At 42.1% G+C, this 26,399-nt stretch overlaps 1 protein-coding gene across 3 annotated transcripts; it reads right to left on the bottom strand.

Moving 5' to 3' along the window:
• Positions 1–897: 897 nt before the first annotated feature.
• Positions 898–26,189, bottom strand: ktn1 (kinectin 1). Of its 3 annotated transcripts, XM_061696040.1 has the most exons (36): positions 25,923–26,189; positions 20,892–21,589; positions 20,571–20,720; positions 20,356–20,466; positions 20,144–20,271; positions 19,948–20,052; positions 19,411–19,551; positions 18,309–18,415; positions 18,031–18,175; positions 17,412–17,508; positions 17,141–17,322; positions 16,839–16,928; positions 16,706–16,743; positions 16,514–16,604; positions 16,367–16,435; positions 16,251–16,288; positions 16,055–16,145; positions 15,882–15,950; positions 15,616–15,653; positions 10,157–10,247; positions 9,896–10,008; positions 9,729–9,804; positions 9,608–9,645; positions 9,417–9,507; positions 8,115–8,201; positions 5,577–5,666; positions 5,413–5,499; positions 5,249–5,338; positions 5,083–5,175; positions 3,471–3,539; positions 3,310–3,393; positions 2,923–3,006; positions 2,186–2,269; positions 2,000–2,095; positions 1,249–1,353; positions 898–1,127 (listed from the first exon to the last, which is right to left on the bottom strand). In XM_061696040.1, exons 2-36 carry the CDS (start codon positions 21,586–21,588, stop codon positions 1,098–1,100), a joined length of 3,795 nt encoding a protein of 1,264 aa, XP_061552024.1. In that variant the 5' UTR covers position 21,589; positions 25,923–26,189; the 3' UTR covers positions 898–1,097. The 3 variants fall into 3 exon arrangements, with proteins under 3 accessions (XP_061552024.1, XP_061552026.1, XP_061552025.1); XM_061696042.1 differs by lacking the exon at positions 8,115–8,201; XM_061696041.1 differs by lacking the exon at positions 2,923–3,006.
• Between the last annotated feature and the right edge of the window lie 210 nt (positions 26,190–26,399).

Below are 26,399 nucleotides of genomic sequence, written 5' to 3' on the forward strand. Positions count from 1 at the left end.
GCGGCTCAGAAAATGGATGGATGGATGTGGTGTTTGCAAGTTCTCCCCATGCTTGCGTGGGGTTTTCGCCATTCCAAAAATGTCTCTTGATTTAAGACTAAATTGTTTATAGGTGAGTGTGAATGGTTGTATGTCTGTGTCCTGCGATTGGCTGGTGACCAGTCCAGGGTGTACCCCGCCATTAAAAATGGATGTCCTGACATTTTTAGTAGGTGGAACAACTCACTTTCATCTTGTCTAAAAATTGACCGACAAATAAAATCTCACTTATGTTAAGTCAGACATAATACTCAGCATGATAGCTAAAGTTTTTAAATCTTAAATGTGGTGACCCCTTGTGGCAGGGAATACAAGGTGCAATGAGAGAAATGCACCAAAACAGCATATTTTATCAAGCATCCCTTTTATTAACATCACCTGTTAAAAAAAGAACAAACTCTTCAGTGTTAATGAACTTGGCAACAATATAGCAAGTGTCGATTACCGATGATTTGGGACAGTCTTTCCTAGAGTCCTTACAATTAAAACCTGTACACTGTTGACCTTGTCTTCTCTTTCCACGCTAGAGTGTCTCCTGCATCACCCTAACACTCATGCAGTGACTGATATGCTTCTTAATCTCCCTCCAAATGAGTTAAGACTCGCATAGAGATGCATTTATATATTCATGAGCGTCGAATGATACAGAGCCGATGGGTAGGAAAACAGATTGTGACATAACGCAGTACATTAAAAAAAATTTAATTTAAGAAATAAAAAGACTGAAAAAAACTGCTTAGCGCAGTTGGGGTTTCTTTAACAGTGCCCTGTTTATGTGTGTGTGACATGTAACTAATGCAGTATTAAAAAATATTGAATTGAAACCATACAGACTTGAGTCGATTATGCTCGATGTAGTATCAAGATTATAATAAAAATTAACTTGTGATTCTGCTGCTGTAGAGGAATGTGGTGGGCGTGGAGTCATGATGACAGTGGAGTGTTCGGTATTAACAGTAAACCTCAGCCTGTTCCCTTGTTTGACAGCGCGGATGTGACATGGTAGTGATGTCTCTAGTGCGGTCCAGATGGCTGCATGTGCATCTTTCTTCTTCGTGCTATACCTTCAACACATCTCTGTCCGCCTCCTGGATAAAAGCCCAAATGTACATTTATAAGTAAGGATCATCCTAGGAATGCTGCAAGTGGTTTCAAGTGTCGTGTTAAACAATAAATACAAATCCATAAAGGCAATGTAAGGTGTCTTACCGCATCCTTGGTGAGTTGTCGGCTGACACCTTGTAGCAGCTGCTGCAATTCCCAGACTCTTTGGTTAAGTCCTGCAGTCATCTTTTCATTTCTATCAAGCTCTTCCTGATGGAAACAAAATGGCTGGTTTAGACTTGAAATTGCAATTTTCTTTTTTTCACGCTACGTTTCATCAAATAGGCATGCTCCTCGTGGTCCTTATACAGGTGCCTAATTAAATTTGTCGTATTCAAGCATTTTGTAGACTTTCCCCCACAAGGTACTGCAGTGTTGCACAGATTGCGGTTAGTTAGTTAGCAATAGTTAGTTTTCTCTCTCTCAGACACCACAAAGAAAGCCCTCACCACAGACATGTTTTTTTTCACCAACCCAAAAACTTTATGGGCTGTCACGTACGTACTACGTCACATGATATGCGACATGGCAACTAATAAATCAGCTTTCGGGCAACAAATAAACTAGCTTTCGGACACAGACATACACGACGGCAGTAATAAACAAGATAGTGTCGGCTGTAATCTTTTAATTCGCAGATCTGATGGCCGAATTATGACAAAGCCGATCACAAAATTTGCATAAAATGAAAAATACCGTCCTATCTGATATAGCTGATCAGATTGGTGGAAATCTAGCAATCACATATTTAAATCTCTTGTTAAGCGAGGGCACTGACATGAAAAAATAAATGAGTGAAAAAAAAAAAAGACATGAATACTTGTTTCCCCAGTATCCACGAAAAGCAGCAACTTACTCTCTGTGAGGACAAACTGCTGTTCTCTATCAAGCCATCAGCGTTGTCCGTCACTTTGGAGAGCTCCCCTTGGATCAAGTCCAGTGATTGCTGGGCCTGTGTTACAAAATAAAAAGATCCCATTGTCATTGAAAAAGCTACCACTTTAACTACCACAATGCAAGTCGGTCTTTTGAAAATTCTTACCTTATAGAGATCACCTGCAACCTGCTGCCTCTCGTTCTCTTCTGCCTCCAGCTTGGATAGGGTCTCTGTGAGCTGTGTTTTCAGCTGCAAGTCAAACACCCAGTTAGATTATGTTGCACAATGTAGTGGTTCCCATGTCATAAACCACCAGGCAAACACTTTTAATGGTACCTCAAAGGCCACATTTAGTTTCAGTGGCTATGTTGGTGTGAACATCATTAGCATGTTGTACAGTTCATCAACCTTTGCAAAAATGACAATCACTATCAAAATGAAAATGAAATCAGATACGCTATTAAAATACTAACCCTAGTCTCCAAATGCTAGAGGATAGATATTATGATTATAGTGGTCATAAACACAGCATTGTTCTAACAACAACCGAGACTAAATTAGGTTCTACTTGTTTTCATGACTCATGTGCGAGTCATTTGCACTGATAAATGATATCTTGGCTTGATTAACAGAAACAGGACCCCGTAGTGATGACAGAATCATCAAGAAAGTCAATCACAGTAATGAGTATGGGATGATAGTGTGAGTCACCATTCATAGCCCTCCTTTTGACACAGTAACAATTATGGCTCTTAAATGGGGGGGAAAAAAAAAAAAAAGGATGCGTGACCTAATTCAGAGTAAACTGGCGAGGTTATGAATGACAATCTACAGAACCCGTCCTGAGTGCGACAGGGAAAGGTTTAAAAGGATTTCTAGCTAGGCAGACAAGTAACGCTTACCAAATTGAGCTCCTCATTCTGCCTGATGGCTTCTGTATATGAGCCATCAAGTCTGGTCTGCAATTCAGTCAACAGATCTTTGAGCTGAAATTAAGTTTGAGAGGATGTTTTTACTGGGACCTAAAAAGAGTCCAGACAGTGGTGTGGTGGTTTGCCTGAAAAGACACCTACAGGAGACTGGGGTGCACTAAGGACGTATGGGATCACATTTAGTGTGAAACTATCAAACGTGGTCTCTAAATTTAGTATGGTGGGACATACAGTTAAAAAATACTTGGACATGAGGAATTTGTACAAGGTTTCAAGTAACAGTCACGGAAAAATTAAACACACACACCCCATCAACATAGCAACCAGGAAATGAATGTTGTACCCAACACTACTCACCTCTCGGACCTCTGTCACATACGTGGCACTCTCACGTTCTGCCCTCTCCAACTCTGACTCCAAGTGGTGCTTTTCTGTTCTCAACTACAGACATTGACAAAAAATTAAACAATGGCATCGTCAAGAAAACAAAAGAAGATAGATATTTCAAGAGGACTGACATTTTCCAACTCCGCTCCATCACTTAATCTCTCAATCTCCTGCTCCAGAGTTGTGACTTTCTGGCTCATCTGAGGTAAAAAGAGAGATAATTAACACACGTTGACAAAATTGTTGATATCCCTCTGTTATGAAAGAAAAATCCACAACGGTCACTTAAATAACTTGAAACTGACAATTTGATGAACAAACATGAACCAATGAAAATCAGACATTGCTTTGGAATTGTGGTTCAACAGAATCAAACAGGCCTACACAAAAATAAAGGTAACCTAAATTAAATATTTTGTTGCACAACATTTTGAGGCAACCACTGCAATCGGTCTTCTGCAACTGTCTGTCTGGTGCACTCATGAGGAAACTGCTCCAGTTTGAAGGGTGCAGGGCTTGAGACTGCAACCCTTTTTTAGTGGGCGCGAGTAAAAATGTGGTCACACGTTCGCAAGTGCATGTTTTAATGCTCCCTTAACACAGCCTCAACGATAGTAACTTTCAAACACCATGTTTTATGTCTTTTTCACTGGTTGAGTCAATCTTCTCCACCTCCACGCTCTCCTTGCTGAAGAAAAGAACGCCTTCTCATTATTGTAAATTATCAAAATTCAAAATTCGAATCGTGATTTTGCATTTTCACTATCATAAAAACATTAAATAAAAATTATTAACGATTAATTTTTGCTTTGTGAATGCACCCTGAACCCACCTGTGTTACTTCTACGAGCAAGCGTGAGATGTTTGTTATTCTGCCCTGCCTGAGCGTGCTTTAAGCCATTCATTGACGCCCCATTTAGAGTATACTCTAAACCTACACACACAACAAAAATGATTACATTCATTGCATATTTAAATATAATACAGTTTGTTTTAGAAACATTGCCATCTTAATACTAGTACTCAACAGAAAACCCCATTGACCAGCTAGCAAAAGTTAACATTAGAAATCAAAGGAAAAATTTACCTTCAAATAAATATTCACACGAAAACGGTGTAATAACACATACAGACAGGTAATATGACAGGCATATATTCTTCCGAAACTGTGAAAAACGAGTTACATTCATAAAGTTCGACAATTTCTTCTTTTTATATCTTGTGTATCTCCATGCATGCACCACACCAAACACAGCAGGAACAGGAGTTATTTTTTTTGTTTTTTAAAATTGCTATTTTAATATATTTTACTTGTTACTAATTTAATTTCAGTTTTTTTCTTTTGTTATATTTAAAGCTGAGTTTTAGTAGTTGAATACAAAATGTTTAAATTAATTAATAATCGTGCAGTAATCTTGATTTCAATATCAATAAAAATAATCTATTTTTTTCCCCATAATCACCGAGCCCTACTTTTTCTTTTTTAGGGGTACTATTATTTTGGTCCTGGCCTGTTTCATGGTTTCATTTTTTTTTTTTAAATGTCTCTATTAAAAAAATTCATATGCAATGTCTGAGTTTCATTAGTTAATTTGTAGAACATTTGTGTTGATCAAATTGTCAGTTCCAAGCCATTTCAGTATCTACAGTGGGATTACAGAAGTACCAGCAATTTGGTCCGTATGTGTATGCAATAAATGACCATCTGAAGCTGCATCTCCAGCTGACCAAGTCAATGCACACCTCTTGCAGCTCAACCTGCGATAGCTCCACCTTCACTTTCCATCTCGACTCTTCCTGCTCCACACTGCTCTGGAGGCGCTGCAGGATACCCTCCTGTGGACAGAGCAGGAACATGAGCTGAGGCCTGCAGCGTTGATGTGAATAAAACACTAAAATCTTAATTTACCGTTTCTGCCAAAACTTTCTTATACGTCTCACAGTCAACCTGTAGAATCCTTTGGGCTTCCTCAGCTTCTTTCAGCTTCTCAGGAAGTTCCTGGCGGGGAAAAAAAAAAGTGACACTTGTGTATGTTATAATAGCTCATGTTCAACGCGCTGTTTGACATTTACCTCGAGATCCCCTGATACAGAGGTAGATTGTGCAGCCGAACTCTCAGTGACATTTCTCTCAAATTTGCAGAGCCACTCCTGATGATTCTAGAACATGAAAAGAACTTTTTGTCAGAATAGCAGAAGGAGGTGGTGATAAGAGTGCTTGCATTATGTGTCCATACATGTTCGTTGGGCAGAGGCACGTGGGGCAGAAGTCTGTGCAGAAAATTGCGACACTCAGCCTCAGACAATGCCAGTGTTGCCTGGTTGTCCTACAAGGTCAGTAAAAGAGATGTAGAAAAGGACAGAAAAGTAGAATTGTTGTGAGCATTGCTTATCATGCGGCTCACAATGATCTTATTATAAATACACTCATTTTACTACACTTCCTAACACTCTCAAAAGAATTCAAACTCAAATGAAATAATTGTATTTAGGCTCATTTGGAATTGTGTGAACTAGATACTTTTTCTTTAAGATAAATGAAGGCAACGTCATGGAAAGAATTGATCCATGGCATTTTCCTTCAATAGTCCGATCAAACTGCTCTGATACCGCATGCTAACTCAAGACATTAGAATCTCCGACTGTGATGTAGGCTACTAAACAGCACTGAAGTCCTCATTCAAATGCAAATTTGAATGGAATTTCAAGTTACTGAGCTTGGGCGAAAGCTAAATTTCATCACACCTACATTGTTGGATTCAGAGCTGTATTTAATAAACCCTAAAAGCATATGAAATCTATATTTGACTTGAATAGAAACATTTCCAATCACTCAAACAATAAACCAGCATCATGCACTGTCACCATCAGGCCGTAAGTGTGTGTGACACATCAACCCCATACATTTTATCACATGGTGTGACTACCAGCAATGCCACTGTGGCGCAGCTGCCAAGGATCACCCTGGTTGCAGGTTGTCTACTGTATGCATATACTAAAGGTGGCAGAGGAGCACCTGCAGTGTTGGTGGTTCAGCACATGCTCCACCTTGCTGTGAGGGGGTGGTGGCAAACATATGTACACACTACTCAAACTGTAAATAGAATAGGTATTTAGGAGCCCACGAATTATCTCTAAGAAACCTACAACTACACTTTCTGGACACCTTAGGTACACCTGCAAAATCTAATCAGAGCCATATAAGGGCGACATCAAATATGCCTTTACACAGATAGTTTAAATTGACACTTTCAGATAGCTATTGTTTATTATTGTAGTAGTCTACTTGCTTGCAGTAGTGTAGAAATGCTCTTCGTCATACCCATAGGGGTTGCTATTATTTGAAATCATATACAAGCGAGAAACTATGAGAAACATCTCTCCTGTCAATTTAAGTATTATTGTAGGGACCTCTTTCAGAAATGAGTTCCAAATGCAGTAATTTCTGTGAGCTAAGAGCACTTAGAAACATTATGTACATTATCTAACAGCTATGCAATGAGAAATAGTTGAATCCAAAAATTGACTCCAAAAGGTTTGTACAATGTGGAAACCAACCAATATTTTCAGCAAAACTTGCACCTCGCAAATCGAACAAAATGGCTGAACCATCATGCATGCACACACCAATACCTCTCATAGTTATGGTGAGTACACAGTGTACAATTTTTATTTTTGATTATAAAGATTAACTTATTTTCACACTTATTTCAGAATGTTAAAAATCAAAATGCATGACTCCATCATGCCGCCTCCTGACTTCTTTAGCTGCTACATCACCATCAAAGGGTGCGTAGCGTTATGCAGTAGTTATTTTTTTTCTATGAGTTAATATTAAAATGTTTATGATTATGGAGTGACAAATTGATTGTGTAATGCAGGGGTGTCAAACTCATTTTTATCACGGGCCACATCATAGTTATGACTTCCCTCGGAGGGCCGCTACAACTATGAACCCATATAAATGAAAGATTACCTCATATACTGTAATTACATACAGTATACACAACACATTGATGAATAACCAGTTTTGAAATCAGAAGCCTATAAAAACATGTTTTTCGACTATTACATTTCTTTTCAAAGTGTGATTGGTAACAAAAAATGCTTCTCAATGGTATTACACCAGAACACAATGAGCAATTTTGATTTGCTTTCACGAGCCACATAAAATTATGTGGCGGGCCGGATCTGCCACCCGGGCCACCAGTTTGACACCTGTGGTGTAATGGATTACATTCATTTGCATTATTTTTTTATGAGGGGCAAAAATGTTTCCATACTAGAACGGATTATTTTCTATACTGTAAAACCCTAAAATGACCGAAAAACTGCATGAAATCAGTAATAAGTTGACAGGACAGATGACAAAAACATGCCAGAAATGAGACATATGACAACTATAAGAGCAAGCAAAACAATGACATGAAGCACAGTCATGTCTGCACACTCATCAGCCTGAGCTTTGAGCCAAGAGGTAGATTTTAGGTTTTGTTGAAGTGGAAAGGAGTCTATCCACAAGCAAAATGTGACATTGATTTAAAATTCATAATAATTTATTCAAGATAGTAACACAGCTTCACAACTCGTCATAGAACCAATTGACAACTCGAAGCTAAGCATGACGTGAAAGGACAAAAGCAAGCTAAATGAGTATGCAGCTTTGTTATGGGTGGTGGAAAACATTTTACTGAATCAATCATGGCAGAAAAAAAGGAATTTGGGGGATGCATCAGATTGGAACTACAGAGTGAAGACAAGATCGAGTGTCGAACCTTCACAACTTTGCTGAGTTTTCCTTGAAGCATGGACTCGGTGGCTGACAGAGCTTCCATTGCACTCCAGTTTTTCTCCCGGAGCTCCTGTTTTGGTCAGTTCCAAAGAGATACTACGTTCAGTTCAGCCTCAGGGAAAAGCCATTCAGTGAGCCTTAAACACACCGTGGCTACGAGTGCATACTGGATGCATTTCTGATTTTAACATTTGCGGGGTTTGCACGCAGACTTTTTGTCATTCAGATTAAGCTCATTCAGAGTGAAGATCTCTGGTCAACTGTTTACAAGTGACAATCTATTCCGATCGGGTGTACATATGTGCACTACACTGAATGAGAACAGCCATTTGACAACGACGTAAACGTCACATCCTTTATCAAGATGGAGGTCAGTCAGCTCGTTACAATACTTGCTTGCTTTTTTTTTTTTTTTTTTAAGACATTTAAAAAACAAAAAACAACAGCTTGATAAACACATGTCATACAAGTAGTTAAAAACGAGATCTCCGTCGCATTCAAGCTCTGGTTGGAAGGTGCCATATTTACGCGCGTAAACTATGACTTCACCGTGGATTTACATCAAGACGTGCAGACAAAGCACAGCCTGGCTCTATTCCGATTCACGGTTTACAGTCCATGATGAAAATTTACTTCTGATCAGTTTGACAAAAGGAATATTCCACCCTTGATAACCCAGATGAAATTCCATTTGGATTTGGCCTGTTTATTCCAACTGAGTGCTTATATGGAGAATTCTTTGGGATGTGGTAAGAAAACACACGCAGGCATGGGGAGAACATGCTAACTTCACACAGGTGAGGCCAGACTTTAACACAGGTCCTCAGAACTGAGGCGGATATGCTAACCAGTCGCCCACCGTGCCACCCACAGTTATACAGTATATTATAAAATGTGCACAAATGTAATTTTTCAAACAAAAGCAGTGATCCAAAAAGGTAGGCGAATTTATAGTGCTCTGAATCAGCTCACAGAAGAAGTTGTGGTCAATGGTGTGTCCATAACAAAAGTAGGCTGGAAGCACTGTTATGCAATCTGCAGCTAAAGCAATCTTCACTAAAGTGTGCATGCCATCGTACTGTCAAACACAACCAAAGGATTGCGGTTTAGAAAAAAGACAAAAAAAAGCAAGCAGCAAAGCAAAATGACACCAAAAGGAGGTAGACAGGAGGGAGCTATGAATGTGCAATTTGCAACTCCAGAGTAGGGGTGGGTTTAGGGAACCACAAGAGGGAGACACATCTCACAGATCTGTGTTTGCAGTTCTCTTAGCATGAAAACCTACATTGTTTTTCTTTCTGAGAAGCTCCAGAGATTCATTCAGCTCACACAGCTCACTCTGTAGTTCCGTAACTTTTTTCTCCTTTTTGGACAACCTGTGAGACAAAGCAACTGGCCATGTATGATGAGCATTACAAGACTTACCTGCATTTGTTAAGTTTAAAAAACTATGATGGAGCATGAAACCCAACTCACGCTATTAGAAGCTCTTGGCTTGGTACTGCACTAACACTCTGTTGAAATGAAGAGGTGAGTTGAAAGACCAAGCTTGTGTTTTTATGATTAATCACAGGGAATTCTCTTATGACACACTCACCTGTTGATGTGCCTTCTCCAACTTCTCTCTCAGTTCAATCTGTAGGTGCTGGATCTCGTGGTCCTTTACAGAAAGCCTGTGGACGAGATGACCATGTTTATAAAGTTCCAATTGGGAAGAGCTCCACAAACGCGATTGTGCCTATATGTGTGGGACAATTTACTTACTGAGCTTGGAGTACTTGGAGCTGGGTACCCAATCTGGTGAGCTCTTCTGATGGCTGCTCCTGTCTCAGCTGCTCCATCTCTACCTGCAGGGCAGCAAACTGCTGCTCCAGAGCCTATGAGACAAAAATGGCTTCAGAAAAGAGCTCTATCTGGGACAATAGAGCAGCTGTGACACAAGGGAGATGGTCAATGGTCTACCCCCTCCCCCCAAAATGTTTTTTTTGTGGATTTAATCATACACAATAGATTTAAAAATCACACCTCAACAGTCTTTGCTTTGGCTGAGTAGCTGTCTTGTGCTGCCTGCAGACTATCCTCCATTGACTTCAGCTTCAAATCCCTCTCTTGAATCCTATGAAGCACAATTAACCCTGCAGTTACACTTGTTTCTGTGGTACGCCATCATGGGTTAATATGACCACCTTTGTGTAATTGCTAGGTCAATATTTTTAACATACAGAGATGTCAACCGCTATCATCAGCTATAGGGAATGTGAAAATAATTTGTCAGGAACATGTTCATTTTGTCAGGAACATTTGCATCTCAGCTAAAACAAACACACAACAGAAAGACTCAAATGAACACGAAAATTTTTTATCTCCATCCATTTTCTTCCGCTTATCCGAGGTCGGGTCCCTCGTCCCAGCCACTTCCTCCAGCTCTTTCGAGGGGTTCCCGAGGCGTTCCCAGGCAAGCCGAGAGACGTAGTCTCTGCAGCGTGTCCTGGGGCGTCCCCAGGGTCTCCTCCTGCTAGGACATGCCCGGAACACCTCACCAGGGAGGCGCCCTGGAGGCATCCTAAACAGATGCCCGAGCTACCTCATCTGGCTCCTCTCAATGCGGAGGAGCAGCGGCTCTTCTCTGAGCCCCTTCCGGATGACCGAACTTCTCACCCAATCTCTAAGGGAGAGCCCGGACACCTTGCGGAGGAAACTCATTTCGGCCGCTTGTATCCGGGATCTTGTTCTTTCGGTCACGACCTACAGCTCGTGACTATAGGTGAGGGTAGGAACATAGATCGACCGGTAAATAGAGACCTTCGCCTTTCGGCTTAGCTCCTTCTTCACCACAACAGACCGATACAAAGTCCGCATTACTTCAGACGCTGCACCGACCCCCCTGTTGATCTCCCGTTCCATTCTTCCCTCACTCGTGAACAAGACCCCAAGATATTTGAACTCCTGCACTTAAAGGATCTCATCCCCGACTTGGAGTGGGCACTCCACCGTTTTCCTACTGAGGACCATGGTCTCAGATTTGGAGGTGCTGGTTCTCATCGCAGCCGCTTCACACTCTGCTGCGAACTGCTCTAGTGAAAGTTGGAGATCACGGCCTGATGAAGCCAACAGAACCCCATCATCTGCAAAAATCAGAGATGCAATACTGAGGCCACCAAACCGGACCCCCTCTACGCCTCGGCTGCACCTAGAAATTCTGTCCATAAAAGTTATGAACAGAATCGGTGACAAAGGGTAGCCTTGGCGGAGTCCAACCCTCACCGGAAACGAGTCAGACTTATTGCCGGCATTGGGGACCAAACTCTTAACACTGGTTGTACAGGGACTGAACAGCCCGTATCATGGGGTTCGGAACCCCATACTCCCGAAGCACCCCACACAGTACTCCCCGAGGGGCGCGGTCGAACGCCTTCTCCAAGTCCACAAATACATGTAGGATGGTTGGGTGAACTCCCATGCACCCTCGAGGACCCTGCCGAGGGTGAAGAGCTGGTCTATTGTTCCACGGCCACGAAGAAAACCACACTGCTCCTCCTGAATCTCCTCCCATGCCCGAGTTTTTGCCTCAGCGACCACCAAAGCTGCATTCCGCTTGGCCAGCCGGTACCAATCAGCTGCCTCAGGAGTCCCACAGGCCAAGAAGGCCTGATAGGACTCCTTCAGCTGGACGGCATCCCTCACTGCTGGTGTCCACCAATGGGTTTGGGGATTTCCGCCACGACAGGCACAGACTACCTTACGGCCACAGCTCCTGTTGGCCGCCTCAACAATGGAGGCACGGAACATGGTTCACTCGGACTCATGTCCCCCGCCTGCCCCGAGTCGTGGATGAAGTTCTGCCAGAGATGGGAGTTGAAACTCCTTCTGACAGGGGATTCTGCCAGACGTTCCCAGCAGACCCTCACAATACGTTTGGGCCTGCCAGGCTGGACTGTCATCTTCCCCCACCATCGGAGCCAACTCATCACCAGGTGGTGATCAGTTGACAGTTCCGCCCCTCTCTTCACCCCAGTGTCCAAGACATGCGGCCGCAAGTCCGATGAGACGACCACAAAGTCGATCATCGAACGGCGACCTAGGGTGTCCTGGTGCCAAGTGCACGTTTGGACACCCTTATGCTTGAACATGGTGTTCGTTATGGAGAATCCGTGGTGAGCACAGAAGTCCAATAACAGAACACCACTCGGGTTCTGATCGGGGGGGCCGTTCCTCCCAATCAATGCCCATCCAGGTCTTAGTGTCATTGCCCACGTTGAGCATTGAATTCCCCTAGCGGAACAATGAGTCCCCAGCGGGCGCGCTCTCCAGCACCCCCTCCAAGGACTCCAAAAAGGGAGGGTACTCTGAACTGCTGTTTGGTGCATAGGGACAAACAACAGTCAGGACTGGTCCCCCCACCCGAAGGCGGAGGGAGGCTACCCTCTCATCCACCGGGGTGAACCCCAAAGTACAGGCGCCGATCCGGGGGGCAATAAGTATATCCACACCTGCTTGCCGCCTCTCACCATAGGCAACTCCAGAGTGGAAAAGAGTCCAACCCCTCTCAAGAGGACTGGTACCAGAGCCCAAGCCGTGTATGGAGGTGAGCCCGACTCTTATCTAGTCGGAACTTCTCAACCTCACACACCAGCCCGGGCTCCTTCCCTGCCAGAGAGGTGACATTCCACGTCCCTAGAGCCAGTTTCTGTAGCCGGGGATCGGCTCGCCAAGGTCCCCACCTTCGGCCACCGCCGAGTTCACACTGCACCTGACCCCTATGGCCCCTCCCACAGGTGGTGAGCCCACGGGAAGGGGGACCCACGTTACCCTTTCTGGCTGTGTCCAGCCGGGCCCCACATTTTTGAAGTGCAGTACAAACAAATAAAAACAGAATACAATGATTTTCAAATCATGTTCAACCTATATTTAACTGAATACACTACAAAAACAAGATATTTTATGTTCAAACTGATCAACTTGATTGTTTTTAGCAAATAATCATTAACTGAGAATTTTATGGCTGCAACACGTTCCAAAAAATCTGGGACAGGTGGCAAAAAAGACAAAGTTGAGGAATGCTCATCAAACACCTGTTTGGAACATCCCACAGGTGAACAGGCTAATTGGGAACAGGTGGGTGCCGTGATTGGGTATAAAAGGAGCTTCCCTGAATTGTTCAGTCATTCACAAGCAAAGATGGGGCGAGACCTCTTTGTGAATAAGTGCGTGAGAAAATAGTCTCACAGTTTAAGAACAATATGTTCGTCAACGTACAATTGGGAATTTTGGGATTTCATCATCTACAGTCCATAATATCATCAAAAGGTTCAGACAATCGGGAGAAATCACTACATGTAAGCGGCAAGGCCGAAAACCAACATTGAATGCCCGTGACTGCTGAAGCTCTACATCAAGTAAGAATGGGACAGAATTCCACCTACAAAGCTTCAACAATTAGTGTCCTCAGTTCCCAAACGTTTATTGAGTGTTGTTAAAAGAAAAGGTGATGTAACACAGTGGTAAAAATGACCCTGTCCCAGCTTTTTTGGAACGTGTTGCAGCTACAAAATTCCAAGTTAATGGTTATTTTCTAAAAACAATAAAGTTTATCAGTTTCAACATTAAATATCTTGTCTTTGCAGTGTATTCAATTAAATATAGGTTGAACATGATGTGCAAATCATTGTATATAGTTTTTATTTATGTTTAACACAATGTCCCAACTACATTGGAATTGGGGTTGTATTAAATTAACCTATATTTCTGATTATTTAAATTCCAAAATAATTTTAACAAATGGGCAAAGTAGTGCAGTGCAATATGGAAAAAAAACTATACACAGATATAGGTAATTCTATCCCAGTAAAGATGTATAGCCCGATATAGTATTTTTTTTCCTGAAAATTACATTATGTTAATGGAAATCTTCCCCATGTAGTAAACACACATTTTACATAGAAAATAATATTTAATGGATTAAAGACAAAATAGAAAAAAATAGGAAAAAAAAAAACTATCGAGAGGAAAAATATCATTCAAAATATCTGGTGGTAAAACTAGTTTAAGGAATTTACAGTTGTTGTGTATATTGTAATTAGGGCCTGACTGACGGATTATTCTTTTTGAGGCCCATGCAGATTGCGATATTTGGCAGAAAAAAAAATCTGATAATCAAAATGAATACAACAACTTCTTTCTTGGTCCCTTAACGCTTACAATAACAAAGATATGAAGTACAGGCAGAATATTTGACTGTTTCACAATACCTTGTCCTTTTGGATTTAATTTTACAACCAAGAGGAATTTTCAAGTACAAAAATATGCAAAAAAGCATTAACTTTAGATTTATGTATGCACCATATAAGCAACTTAGTGAAGTTACTGGCAAAACATTATGCCCTTTAATGTTAAATCACGTCATCTTTGACAGAGCTGCATTTAAATTCATGATGTACAGAGAAAGATATAAACTGAAACAGAGCCAACAATTTTGTGTGTGCATTTGTTATGCTGATGTTTGTTTTGTGTTGTTGTTTTTTTTTTAATTCCTGTATTGTTTGTTTGAATGTCATTATCTTTGTCTTACGTTGTAATGTGTGCAGTTTTATTGTAGTGCAATGTACAATGTTGTTTAGATCCATGCTCAACTAACAGTGCCATAAATGTGTATTTGTTGGTAATGCAAATGCTACCCCAAAGCAGTAGGTGTTGAGTTACGTTACCCTTCATTCATTGTTCATACAATGCACCAGAGTGTAGCGTCTAAAGTCGCTCTCGTCACACAAAACCTCACAAACTAATACTCTTGGAGTGCATGCATTTGAGCTGACCCATTGATGGACTGTGTGATTGTGACTTAAATTGGGTGCTAATGATGAGGCTAACACCAGAGCGAAGCTAGCTCGTCTAAGACGGGGCACGCCTACACCAATTATCCCGTGTTTATAATCATGTCAGTTGGGCAATCTCCTTTGCACAATATAATCTTATTGCAAGTGTTGCACTGAGGCGACTGTTCATTTATTTTAACGTGCCACGCTTTTGCCCACCGCCGTACACCATTGGGCACATGCAGAAAGTCTTCTTCGTTGGTGTTAAAAGTGCATGTCCGTGTTGGTGTTTGGCAGGTTCTTCTTCGGGTCGGCAGACTAGGCATACAAACTTGGCGAACTAGGCTCGCTCACTCACAAACTCCAAGGGAATGTACTTTCCGGAACATTTTAGGCTCATCCATAACAATGGAACACATGGCAACGGCCCATAAACAAAATATGGACACATCGGAACACTTCGTAGAAGAAAAGAACAATGCCAACACAAAACCTTTTTCCCCAAAAAAATATTAATACACATCTATTTAAGCCACAACATCAAAAGGGTCATAATTCTATCTGATGCACAATCAACTAAGAAAGTTGACAGATATGTGCCACTAGAATTCAAGACACTGCGCATGAAATATGCTGCACTCAAAGCCAACCACATTAACAAAAAAGTCTTACTTGCTATGCAGTTCTTGCACAATTGACACTGATGATACCTGCAAATAGGGGAGATGAACATTATCCCATCGGAATAAGGAGGGAGTAATAAGGCAAATAAAATGTTTTATTTGTGTTGTACTTTTTTTTAACATAGTCATTAAAAAAATACTTCACTGGGAGATGATGTTTTTCCCCTCATAATTATTATTTTTTCCCTCCCCTTCAGTACGGCCCATCTGACTCGTGCCCTTAGCTACTTAATCAGCTACAAATTTAAGACTCACCGCATCTGCCAACTTTTCCTGAAGGCCCACCAATTCTTGCTTTAGCGCCTCATTCTCCTCTCTCACAGCCTAAATTTGGGAAACAAATAGACAATAAAAAATGAGACAATGAAACAGACACTTATACTGATGTCAGTCGAATTTGATTTTGTGAGGGGAAAACTAAGTGGCACCTTTAGTTCCTCCTCCTTGTTGGCCACTTCGATCAGCCCTTTCTCTAATAGGCTCTCTACAGTTTTCATGTTCTCCTCCTTTTCCTGGACACTGGAAAGAGACATTGTTTTCAAAAGGATATCCATTAAGGTATCATTATGCTACAATGCATGCCCAACTTAGTTTTCCCACAGGTAGGTTTTGATTTGTACACACCTCCTCTGGATCTGGTCCAAAGCCAGCTGGGAAGCAGTCTGCATGGGTGGAATGTCAAAAGAAAGATGGGGTGTGTCAAACACAGGAACATTCACCAAGACAATTCAAGTACGCACCTGATCAGAAATCTGTGCCCGGAGATTCTGAATCCCTGCCTTCAACGAAATGTTGTCATTGTGCAAGGCCTGCAGAATATAATTGAAACAGTATGAAATTGGTTGACTAATAAATGGAGTGCAAAAGGTTTGCGTGTGCTGCAAGACCTGCATATTAGTTTCTCTACTGGCTCCGCTGCTTCGTTCAGCATTCAAAGAATCCTCCAAGCTCTTCCTCTGCAACTCCTTGTCAGCCAGTCTAGATAAAATTGGTATTTATGTGAAAATATGAGCCTTCAGTGAGGAAAACCACTTAATAACACAATTCCATCAGAGAACGTAAGAAGGAAAAGGTCTCACAGCTTCTGTAGCTCCTCAATATGGGAGACGTGGCTGGCCTAAATAGGGAAAAGACAAAAATCTCATTACCCTAATTACAGTCAGAGTTATAAGAGCAGGAATGATGACAGAAAGTATACCAGTGGCACAATACCTGTGTTGAGATCTGGGCATGCAGGTTCTCATTTTGTGCTTGGAGCATTTCCTTTTGGGCCTGAAGAGCTTTGTTTTCATTCATGAGTTCCTGTTAAAGACACTACTATGAAAAGGCGAAAAGTGGTTGTGCATTGCATCATAGAATGAACATTCAGAAACATATGACTGCATCAATATAGGGGGATCCATTTGTACCTTTAGCACAACTGTCCATTTAAATGAAGCCCATTCAATAAAGACAATCATCTCCTTCACCAGGCGTGATTTCCTTCTTTCAAAACCAGATTTTGGGTGCCTCACCTCAGCACGAGCCTGCATGGAATCCTCAGAGATGTGCTGGGACACCTCCAGCAGCTCCATCACTCTTTGTTCCAGTCTCTCCTTGGAGACCATGGCTTCTGTCAGGCTGCTATGGAGGGTCTGAATCTCTTTTTTTTTGTTGTTCATCTCACTCTCCACTTTCAGCAGCTGACTATGGAGCTCTGCAGCCACCCACATTAACCATATTGATTATTCAATGTGCCTAAACCTTTTTGGAGTATGGATTATGCGAGTGAGATGACTTATCAACCTTTCTTAGAGGCCTGAAGTTTTTCTCGCTCAGCAGTGACACTATGGAGGAAGTTTTGCAGTTCTTCCCAGCGTCGCTTAGCATCTTGTAGTTGGGCCTGGGGATTAAAAAAAAAAAAAAAAAGCTCTAATTTAAACAGACAAGAATGACAGATTTGAATAAATACATTACACATGATTATACTCATTTAACATGATCCAGCTTGAACATTCCATTATCTTTGTATTGGCCATGAAAAAAAAAATACATTCTAAACTCTTGCTCGACTTTTAGTTTCTTAGCCAAGACCGAGCCACGGTCAAGGTAGAACAACCTTTGATTGAAGTCAATAAAAACACAGGAAAGTGTAATATGCAATTCAAAAAGGAAGTTGGTATGTTATTATATGGACAAAAGCCTGCAACATCCCAGCGTCCAAAGCCAAAACAACCCTCCCGACATATGCTCAGGTTCCCACACCGCACCCTTGAACTTCCACTATACCTCCTCCCATTCCCTTGGCAATACTGGCACACCCATGAAAAACATTCAAAGCTTGGCAGTATGCTGAGGTGCTTTGGCGTGGCGGACAAGGGATAACAAAAATAAAATAAAATAACATGCATCTGGTTCAGCATACCTCCAGCTGAGACACGTTCTGCTTGTAGCTGACCTCCAGCGACTTCCTCTGGTGCTCCTCCTGCTGCAGCTTGGCGTTGTTGTCTGCCAACTCTATCATCAGCGCTGCGTAATCAGAACGCAGTTTGTTCATCTCGGCGGTATTCCTGCCAAGCAACAGTAAGTGCACAGGAACAAATTATCTTTATGCAAAAAAAATGTTGTAGTATAGAGAGATGTTGTAAAATAATGTTATAGTGTGATGTTATGGTTGAAGAATTACTGTGGTGCAGCACTCACTTGCTCTCCATCTGGTTGGTGGCTGTGCTGACTGCATCCCGGAGGATGCCATTCTCCTGCTGCAGTCGAGTGATCTGACTTTCCATCTGCTCCCTCACCTGTTGAAACTGCACACAATGACACAAAAAGAGGCTAGTAGGTTCAAACGGCTTAAAACCTTTTTAAAACTCCAAATAACTATTGTACTACAATTTCAATGAATCCACACACCTAAAAAAGACCATGTTATCGCACTTTACATATGTATGATAAAGTTAAATCACAATTTATTCCATGAAATTGATGGAAGGCTTTTTGAAATTGAAATTTGAGTTCCTACATCATGGAAACTCAAATTAAATATGGAGACAGAAGAATGTCAAAGGTGCTTGTACAGCTAATGAGCAAAACATTAGCTTAACTGCATTTGTCTCCTACATAAGTACTAATGTAACACAACTGCAGTGATACACGATACAGTATCGATACCGAAAATCGTGATACTCTTAAGACACAAACCTGTGTCGTCTTTGAAATGGCAGAACAGTGATAGGCCCCTCCCAACTCCCAGGGTTTTTGCCTCCATTCCAGATACAGCCATTTGAGCTCACAGTGCTACCAAACTTAAAATATTATTTTAAATTGATAAAAAACGTAAGTCTGGATCGAAGATACATTTCTTCAGCAAGCCTCGTCTAAATCCGTGTAATGACTACTATTTTCTGGTGACGGTCATCTGACTGGAGTGAGCAAAACTGTGGCTACTGCTAATGCTAAGCTAATGGTAGTTCAACTATGTGAGAAGAACAGGAAACATGACAAATTCAGCTAATAGACCCTGAAGTTGCAGACCCCCGCAAGCCCACTTACTGTAGGTCAAAAGTATGGGAAAATTCCAGCTACCTGGTTGAGAACAATGATGGAAATTGCATAATAATAATATATTAAATTTGTAAAAATATTTAATCAGTCAATTGAATCGTGTATCAAACCGTGGGTCAGAAATCAAGATTCTAATTGAATCTTAACTTTGGTACATCTTTACAGCCTTAGATAGAAAGATAAATTAGAAAGGTATTCAAACAGTATAATGGTTTTAAAAAAAAGTGTGACACACAACCACCTTTATCTGCATGGCCTGGAGCTCCTGGTAGCTTCCTTGTGCTTTGGCCTGCATGCTCCCCAGTTCTTTCTCCATTACTGTATACTGCTCTCGCAACATGGCTTCTACCCGGCCTCCCTTCTGCTTCGAAACCTGGAGCTCCTGAAGCACCGTGGCAAGATAGCGAGAAATTAACAAATTATACCAAGTAAAAGACAGTTCAGATCAATGTGAGTTGTGGATCTCTTCCTATCCCTTCCATGTACATTCTACCTCAAATATAATGCCAAACCAAGTTTCATCTGAATATGATCCAGATTGCGCCCTTTCTAGCAATTTCTCATCTTATCAGGCCAGATTGTATCTTGTGTATGTGTAGGATTTTATGGCTAGCACGAGGTTAAAGTATCATCTCCATCCAGAATTCCCTCTGGATCCAAGGAAGTAAAATGTCAACAGCACAGTTGCTTTTTACTAATTGGTTTCACAGGTCTTGTTCAGGGATATAATTACGATCCATGCTATGTGATTTAGGGAATGGAGCAGATGGATGTGAACCTGGCTGAGTTGTTTGACTTTATCCTTGGCAATGGATGCCTCCTCCTGAAGAGTGGTTAGAAGACGCCCTTGTTCCTGAGCAGCCGGATCAGATTTAGTAGCAGACTGGTTGTGGAAGACCACATTGAAAAGAACAACTTGTCAAATTTCCCTCTCATTTTCATACTTCAAATCCAGCACTTGTTTAATCACTCACTTTGTGCCAGGCATCCACAGCACTTGGGCTCTTCTCCTCGAGGACAGCAATCAAGCTGACAGCCTCAGCTTTAGACAAGGTGATCAAAGACAGACCTGAGAGCAGCTCCTTAAGCTTCACTTTATTATCTGCAAATCAATCACATAAAATATACAGAATAGATGCAGTATTTGTACAGATGAGCTTGTAATGTCTGTTTTGCCTGCTCTTACCTTTGTCTGTCTCATTCTTCTGTTTCTTTCCTTTAGAAGGCACATCATTATTGTGGGCTGCCTGGTGGTTGGTAGAAGCTGCTGAGTCAGTCGGAACATGGGACTCATCAACTGGATTGGCGGGGGGAAAACGACATTGATTACAACATTTAAAACTTAAGTCTGAGCACTTATCCTTAAGACAGGATTTTACACAATACACGCATCATCAATACCAGGTTCAGTCTTCTGTTTCTTGCCGCCCTTCTTCCCACCGGGAGCACTTGGAACTGCATTGGAGAGAACTTTGGTTTCAGCCACATGAGGAGCTTCCTTCTTGACTGGTGCCTGCTCTACTTTTATGAGCTCAGGCTGCTGGTTATTCACTGCCAAGAAACAGAGAAGAAACTACATTAGTAGCTATGACTGGAAATGCAGCTCAATCTAAAGCCTTTTTTAAAAAGTCGTACAATTGAATTGGACTTCTAAAGAATTAATAGTTAATTGGGGAAAAAAAAGAAAGCGCATGATTGTTAATTGCTCTTATGGTAACCAACCTGCCTCCAACTTTAGCTTCTTTTTCTTCTTATAAGTCTGTGGTGGGGACTGACCAACAGCAGCTACCTGGGTAACTTGAACCTGCACCTCAAGCTGTGGAGAAGGTGGTCTGGGCTGTTTGCTAGAAACTAGAGGTGGCTGTGCTTTGTGTCCTACCAGCTTGGAGCTCTTTACTTCTGGCTCCTCAGGGGGAGGAGATGTTGCTCCAGCATCAGCAGCAGCAGAAGCAGTAGCAGCAGAAGCAGCAGCAGCCTTTGCTGCTTTCTTCTTCTCCTTCTTTCTCTCCCTCAAACAAGCAGAAGCCTCTGTTGCTGCTGGAACTGGCCCACAGGGAGAAGGTGCTGATTGAACAGGAGCTGCTGAGGCCACTGGATCTAATTCCTCAACCAACTCCGGGGTGGAGCTGTGGGCACCATCAGCCGCCTCCAAGTCTCTCTGGTCCTCTTCTGACTCCCCTCTGCCACCTTCTCCACCTGCCACGCTCACACTCTCCTTCTTCTTACTCTTCTTCTTTTCATTCTTCTTGCGGGCTTCTGGCTTAGCTGGTGGCAACTTGAGGTCACGTTTCTGACGGGCCAGCACCTCATCGTAGGAGGTTTCCTTTGTGAAGAGAATGAAGAAGATGAAGAGGAGGGCAACAACCAGTAATGGGACCAGGATGCTCAGGAACGGAGAGTCGTAGATATCCACTGCCATTCTGCATTGAAAGGGGAAAATGTCATTTGAAAATGATTAATCTCCATCACAGCCAAACTGTTATTACTAAAGTGAAACTTCAAGGAGTCAAATTTATGTTAGCTGTGCATACATCCTTGTTCACGACGGATGATGTAGAATAATAGAGTAGTGGTTCTTCCTTTGACTGTGGACCACCAGTTATGTGGTTTTACTAATAAAAACACAAATGGTGACCAATGTACATCTAGTTAAAAATACCATTTGTAATAAAAAAAGAAAGGTAGATTCGTGGGTCAATCATTGCTTAATTTAAAAAAAATAAAAAACAAAAAGCAGCACAGTTTGAAATACAGTACAGTAGCCTGGCTTAGAGCACGTCTCTCAACCTGACCGCTCTCATTATTAGTATGATCCAATTACGCCAGCAAATGAACATCGTCCGTTGTCTTTAAGTCAGGGGTGCACCGATAACAGTATTAATAGCAATGCTTCCATACCACTTATATATATATATATATATACACATATACACATATATATATACACACACATATGCATATATATATATACATATACATATACATACATATAAACATATATACATAGATATATACATATACATATACAGTTGTGTGTGATACCGGTAATGTGAAATTACACAGGGAAAAACTATTGAACACAAAGGAAGGAAGGTGCAAAAAGGCATGGAAAGCCAAGAAAACACCTAAAATCTATCAATCAAACAGCAATCCAGCCCCTTGTCAGTACAAATGAATATAAGCCAATTCAGTCCTAATTGATGGCCTACAAAAAGGTCTCATTGCCAAGGTGTGAGTCAAGACACATCTCACGATGGGCAAGAGCATCGAGCTGTCTCAAAACCATCGCAAAGTAATTGTTGCAAAACATAATGATTGCATTGGTTACAGGTGCAAAGCTAAGCTTCTGAATGTTCCAGTGAGCACAGTTGGGGCCACAATACGTAAGTGGAAAGCCAATCATACTACCATAAATTTGCCTCGATCAGGTACTCCTTGCAAGATTTCTGACAGAGGAGTGCAAAGATATATCAGAAGAGTTGTCCAAGAGCCAAGGACCACCTGTGGAGAGGTTCAAAAAGACCTGGAATTAGCAGGTACTGTTGTCACAAGGAAAACAGTGAGTAATGTACTGTGCGCGCGTGGGTTGCGCCTGAGTATAAAGGCGTCATCGCAGTCACCGTCCGCGCGAGTATAAAGAAGCATTTACGCTGCAAAAAGACTAACAGGAAGCGAACCAAAGCTGTAATGCCGAGCACAGCGAGTCCTCCTCCCCATGCATAACTTCGTTAACGCCTGTGTGGAGTTTGCATGTTCTCCCTGTGCCTGGGTGGGTTTTCTCCAGGAACTCCGGTTTCCTCCCACATCCCAAAAACATGCGTGGTAGGTTGATTGAAGACTATAAATTGCCCGTAGGTGTGAATGTGAGTGTAAATTGCCCGTAGGTGTGAATGTGAGTGCGAATAGTTGTTTGTTTCTATGTGCCCTGTGATTTGGCTGGTGACCGGTTCAGGGTGTACCCAGCCTTCCGTCCGAAGATAGCTGGGATAGGCTCCAGCAGCCCGCAACCCATGTGAGGAGAAGCGGTAAAGAAAATGGATGGATGGATGGAGACATTTGATAAGAGTTCGTTTAACTTTTAACATCGCACCCAACCCCCTCCGCTCCACCCCCCAAAAAAATCCCCAGCCAGCCCACCACCACAATTACATTCCGGTCCTGTGGGAAACAATGGTGGGACGTTATGACTTTAAGCTGAAGCGCATGTTACATAAAAATGCCTGTTGATTAAGGTGTTATGGTAACAGTTTGACCTGGAAGTGACCATTTACTGGATGTTAATGTTGGATGAGGAATGTTGAGATAGTTGAACATATTGGAGTTGAATTAAACTTCAGAGGTTACATGAAATTGGGCCCAGAAAAATACTGTAACAATTACTGCTAGATCATGTCTCCTAATCGTTGATATTTGCACATTTAATTTATACTTTTTATACTGTATGCACTATAGTTTTATTTAGCTTCTTATACTGATGTTTATTTATACTGTCTTTTGTAGCACCGTGGGCCCTTGAGTACCATATTGTTTTTTTTTTTTTTTTGCTCGGAGAAAACCCAAGCAGGCACGGGGAGAACATGCAAACTCCACACAGGCGTGACCGGGGATTGAACCCCGATCCTCAGAACTGTGAGGCAGATGCTGTAACCAGTCGACCACCATTCCACCTACGCATGACCCCATTGCTGAAGAAGAAAAGAAAGAAAAAAAAAAAAAAACGTCAAGCCTCGTTTAAAGTTTGCAGGGTTCAATCCCCGGTCCCGCCTGTGTGGAGTTTGCATGTTCTCCCCGTGCCTGCGTGGGTTTTCTCCGGGCAACTCCCACATCCCAAAAACATGCATTAATTAGAGACTCTAAATTGCCCGTAGGCATGACTGTGAGTCCGAATGGTTGTTTGTTTCTATGTGCCCTGCGATTGGCTGGCAACCAGTTCAGGGTGTACCCCGCCTCCTGCCCGATGACAGCTGGGATAGGCTCCAGCACGCCCGCGACCCTAGTGAGGAGAAGCGGCTCAGAAAATGGATGGATGGATGGATGCCATAATGCACACCACGTTTGGAGGGAAAATGGCACTGCACATCACCTTGAAAACACCACACCAACAATGAAGTTCAGCGGTGGGAACATGATGGTGTGAGGCTGCCTTTCAGCAAATGGTACTGGTAAACCTCACATTATTGAATGAAGGATGACTGGGCAAATGTACAGACACATTCTTGACAAAAATCTGCTGCAGTCTACGAGGATGATGAAAATGAAACGAGGGTGCACATTTCAGCAGGATAATGGTCCAAAACATACTGCCAAGGAAACTCTCAATTGGTTTCAAAGAAAAAAAAATAAAGCTGCTAGAATGGCCCAGCCAATCACCTGACGTGAATCCAATCGAAAATGTATGGAAAGAACTGAAACTCAAGGTCCATAAAAGAAGCCCACGGAACCTTCAAGATTTGAAGACTGTGTGGAAGAATGGACCAAAAAATAAAAAAAAAATAAAAATAAAAATAAAAAAAAAAAAAAAAAAAAATCACACCAGAGCAATGCATGAGACTAGTTTCTCGATACAGGAGGCATCTTGAAGCGGTCATTGCAAACAAAGGCTTATGTACTAAGTATTAAATAAATACCAGTTGGCGTGTTCAATACTGTTTCCCTGTGTCATTTCATACAACTTAATTTCTGAATGTATTTGTTCTACTTTGTATGTATGGATTACTTGGGTTGTGCCCAACATCTGGTGAAATTTTCATGTCAATAGCGTCTTTGGAAATATATTTAATGAGAAAAATGGTGAAGTGTTAAATACTTATTTCAGCTGCTGTGTGTGTGTGTGTATATATATATATATGAACACCTTATGGAACGTTTCTTTTTAAAATGTTATTCTGCTACCATTTTCATGGTCACGCAATGATTCTGCGAGATTTTATAGTACTAGCGACCTGAATACCCTAACAGAGAAAAGAGTCTCAGGTGCAAAGTATGTTTAAATTTTAAATGATCAAGATTATATCTCTTTCCACACGCTCACATGAAACATCTGGTCATGCATTTATGAGAATGACCTCCAACATGTAAGCCATGACCGTAGGAAATGGGTAATGGTGGCCATCTCTGGTGGCCATGTGTACGATTCGACCTTAATAAGTGATAAGAACAAGTGAATCGCAGCTGTTCCCCTCAGACGAGGGCTGCTTATAGATAGGCACTGATGCAATCTCGCGAGCTAACTTCTGCCAAGCACGTCGATTCAGGTACGCTGTTGCCAAGCGAGCCGTGTAAGCCAAAGGTGAAGCCCTCACGTCAGCCAAAGACTCGACGGTTCCGAGTAGTCCACAGTCACACTTTTTAAGGCTCACACACAAGGACCGCAGAGTGCAAGTTCAGCCCCACATGACAGCGGAGGCTAACGTGCTAGCCACAAGCATTAGCCGGCTAACTCATTATGGTTCAAAGGCAAGTCTTTGCCATTAAAGTGACCGACAGGGCGTTGACAGGGACGAAGTTTCTCTCATTAGCCGGGCTGGAGGCGTGAACATCAGGCTCATTTCGGCCAGTTACCTAGCCGCCGCCTCTTCGCCTCCTCCCCCTCTCCTGAAATCTGTGACCTGGTGTGCTGCTCCCTTCTACTGCTTCAGTCCTGAGGGCCGTTCCCAGGCCTATTTAAGTACCTTTGCCTCAGCCTAGCCCTTAGACGCGGCTCACTGGCAACGAAATGAATACACTAATGTAAACATGCTCGTCAAAACTTACCTGTGGTTTGATGGACTGGTCCCTTAGTAATGAAACGGCGTTGTTCTTGGTAGACTCAAGCAACCTCGTTCTCACTTCCCAGAGCAGCCTGGCTTCGGCTACGCTCACCCACACGACTGTCGTCCGTTCCTGAGGCGGGTCAAGTTCTTTGGGGGATGCTTGTTTTACAGCCCGCTACACACCGAACTGAGCCGCGGCATATACACAACGATATCAACAGACGGGACCGATCGGCCAAGACGCCTCGTTGATTTCAATCGTGCGAACATAAAAGGCAAAGAGGAGTGGTCACATTATGTCGCCAGTGTTTCCTTATGACGTCTATGTCAAAGTAAAAAAAAAAAAAAAATCTGTCAAATTCCATTAAAATGAGAGAACAAGCAAGACTATCTCCGTTTGTGGGTAAACTTCAATTAATTAATTATGCGTGAATACACGAATAACTACAAGTATTAAAAGTGCTGGCTTTGCTCACTG

Source organism: Phycodurus eques, chromosome 14, assembly GCF_024500275.1.
Source record: "Phycodurus eques isolate BA_2022a chromosome 14, UOR_Pequ_1.1, whole genome shotgun sequence".
In the NCBI taxonomy this organism is placed as follows: domain Eukaryota; kingdom Metazoa; phylum Chordata; class Actinopteri; order Syngnathiformes; family Syngnathidae; genus Phycodurus; species Phycodurus eques.

Excerpts from the sequence above, each read along its gene's own strand:
- ktn1 (XM_061696040.1), bottom strand. The coding sequence starts at position 21,588 with ATGGCAGTGGATATCTACGACTCTCCGTTCCTGAGCATCCTGGTCCCA. Across the intron at positions 3,007-3,309 it reads ATGTGACAGAGGTCCGAGAG|CTCAAAGATCTGTTGACTGA; the intron begins GTGAGTAGTGTT and ends ACTTAATTTCAG. Across the intron at positions 1,128-1,248 it reads GACAACTCACCAAGGATGCG|GAGGCGGACAGAGATGTGTT; the intron begins GTAAGACACCTT and ends GCTTTTATCCAG.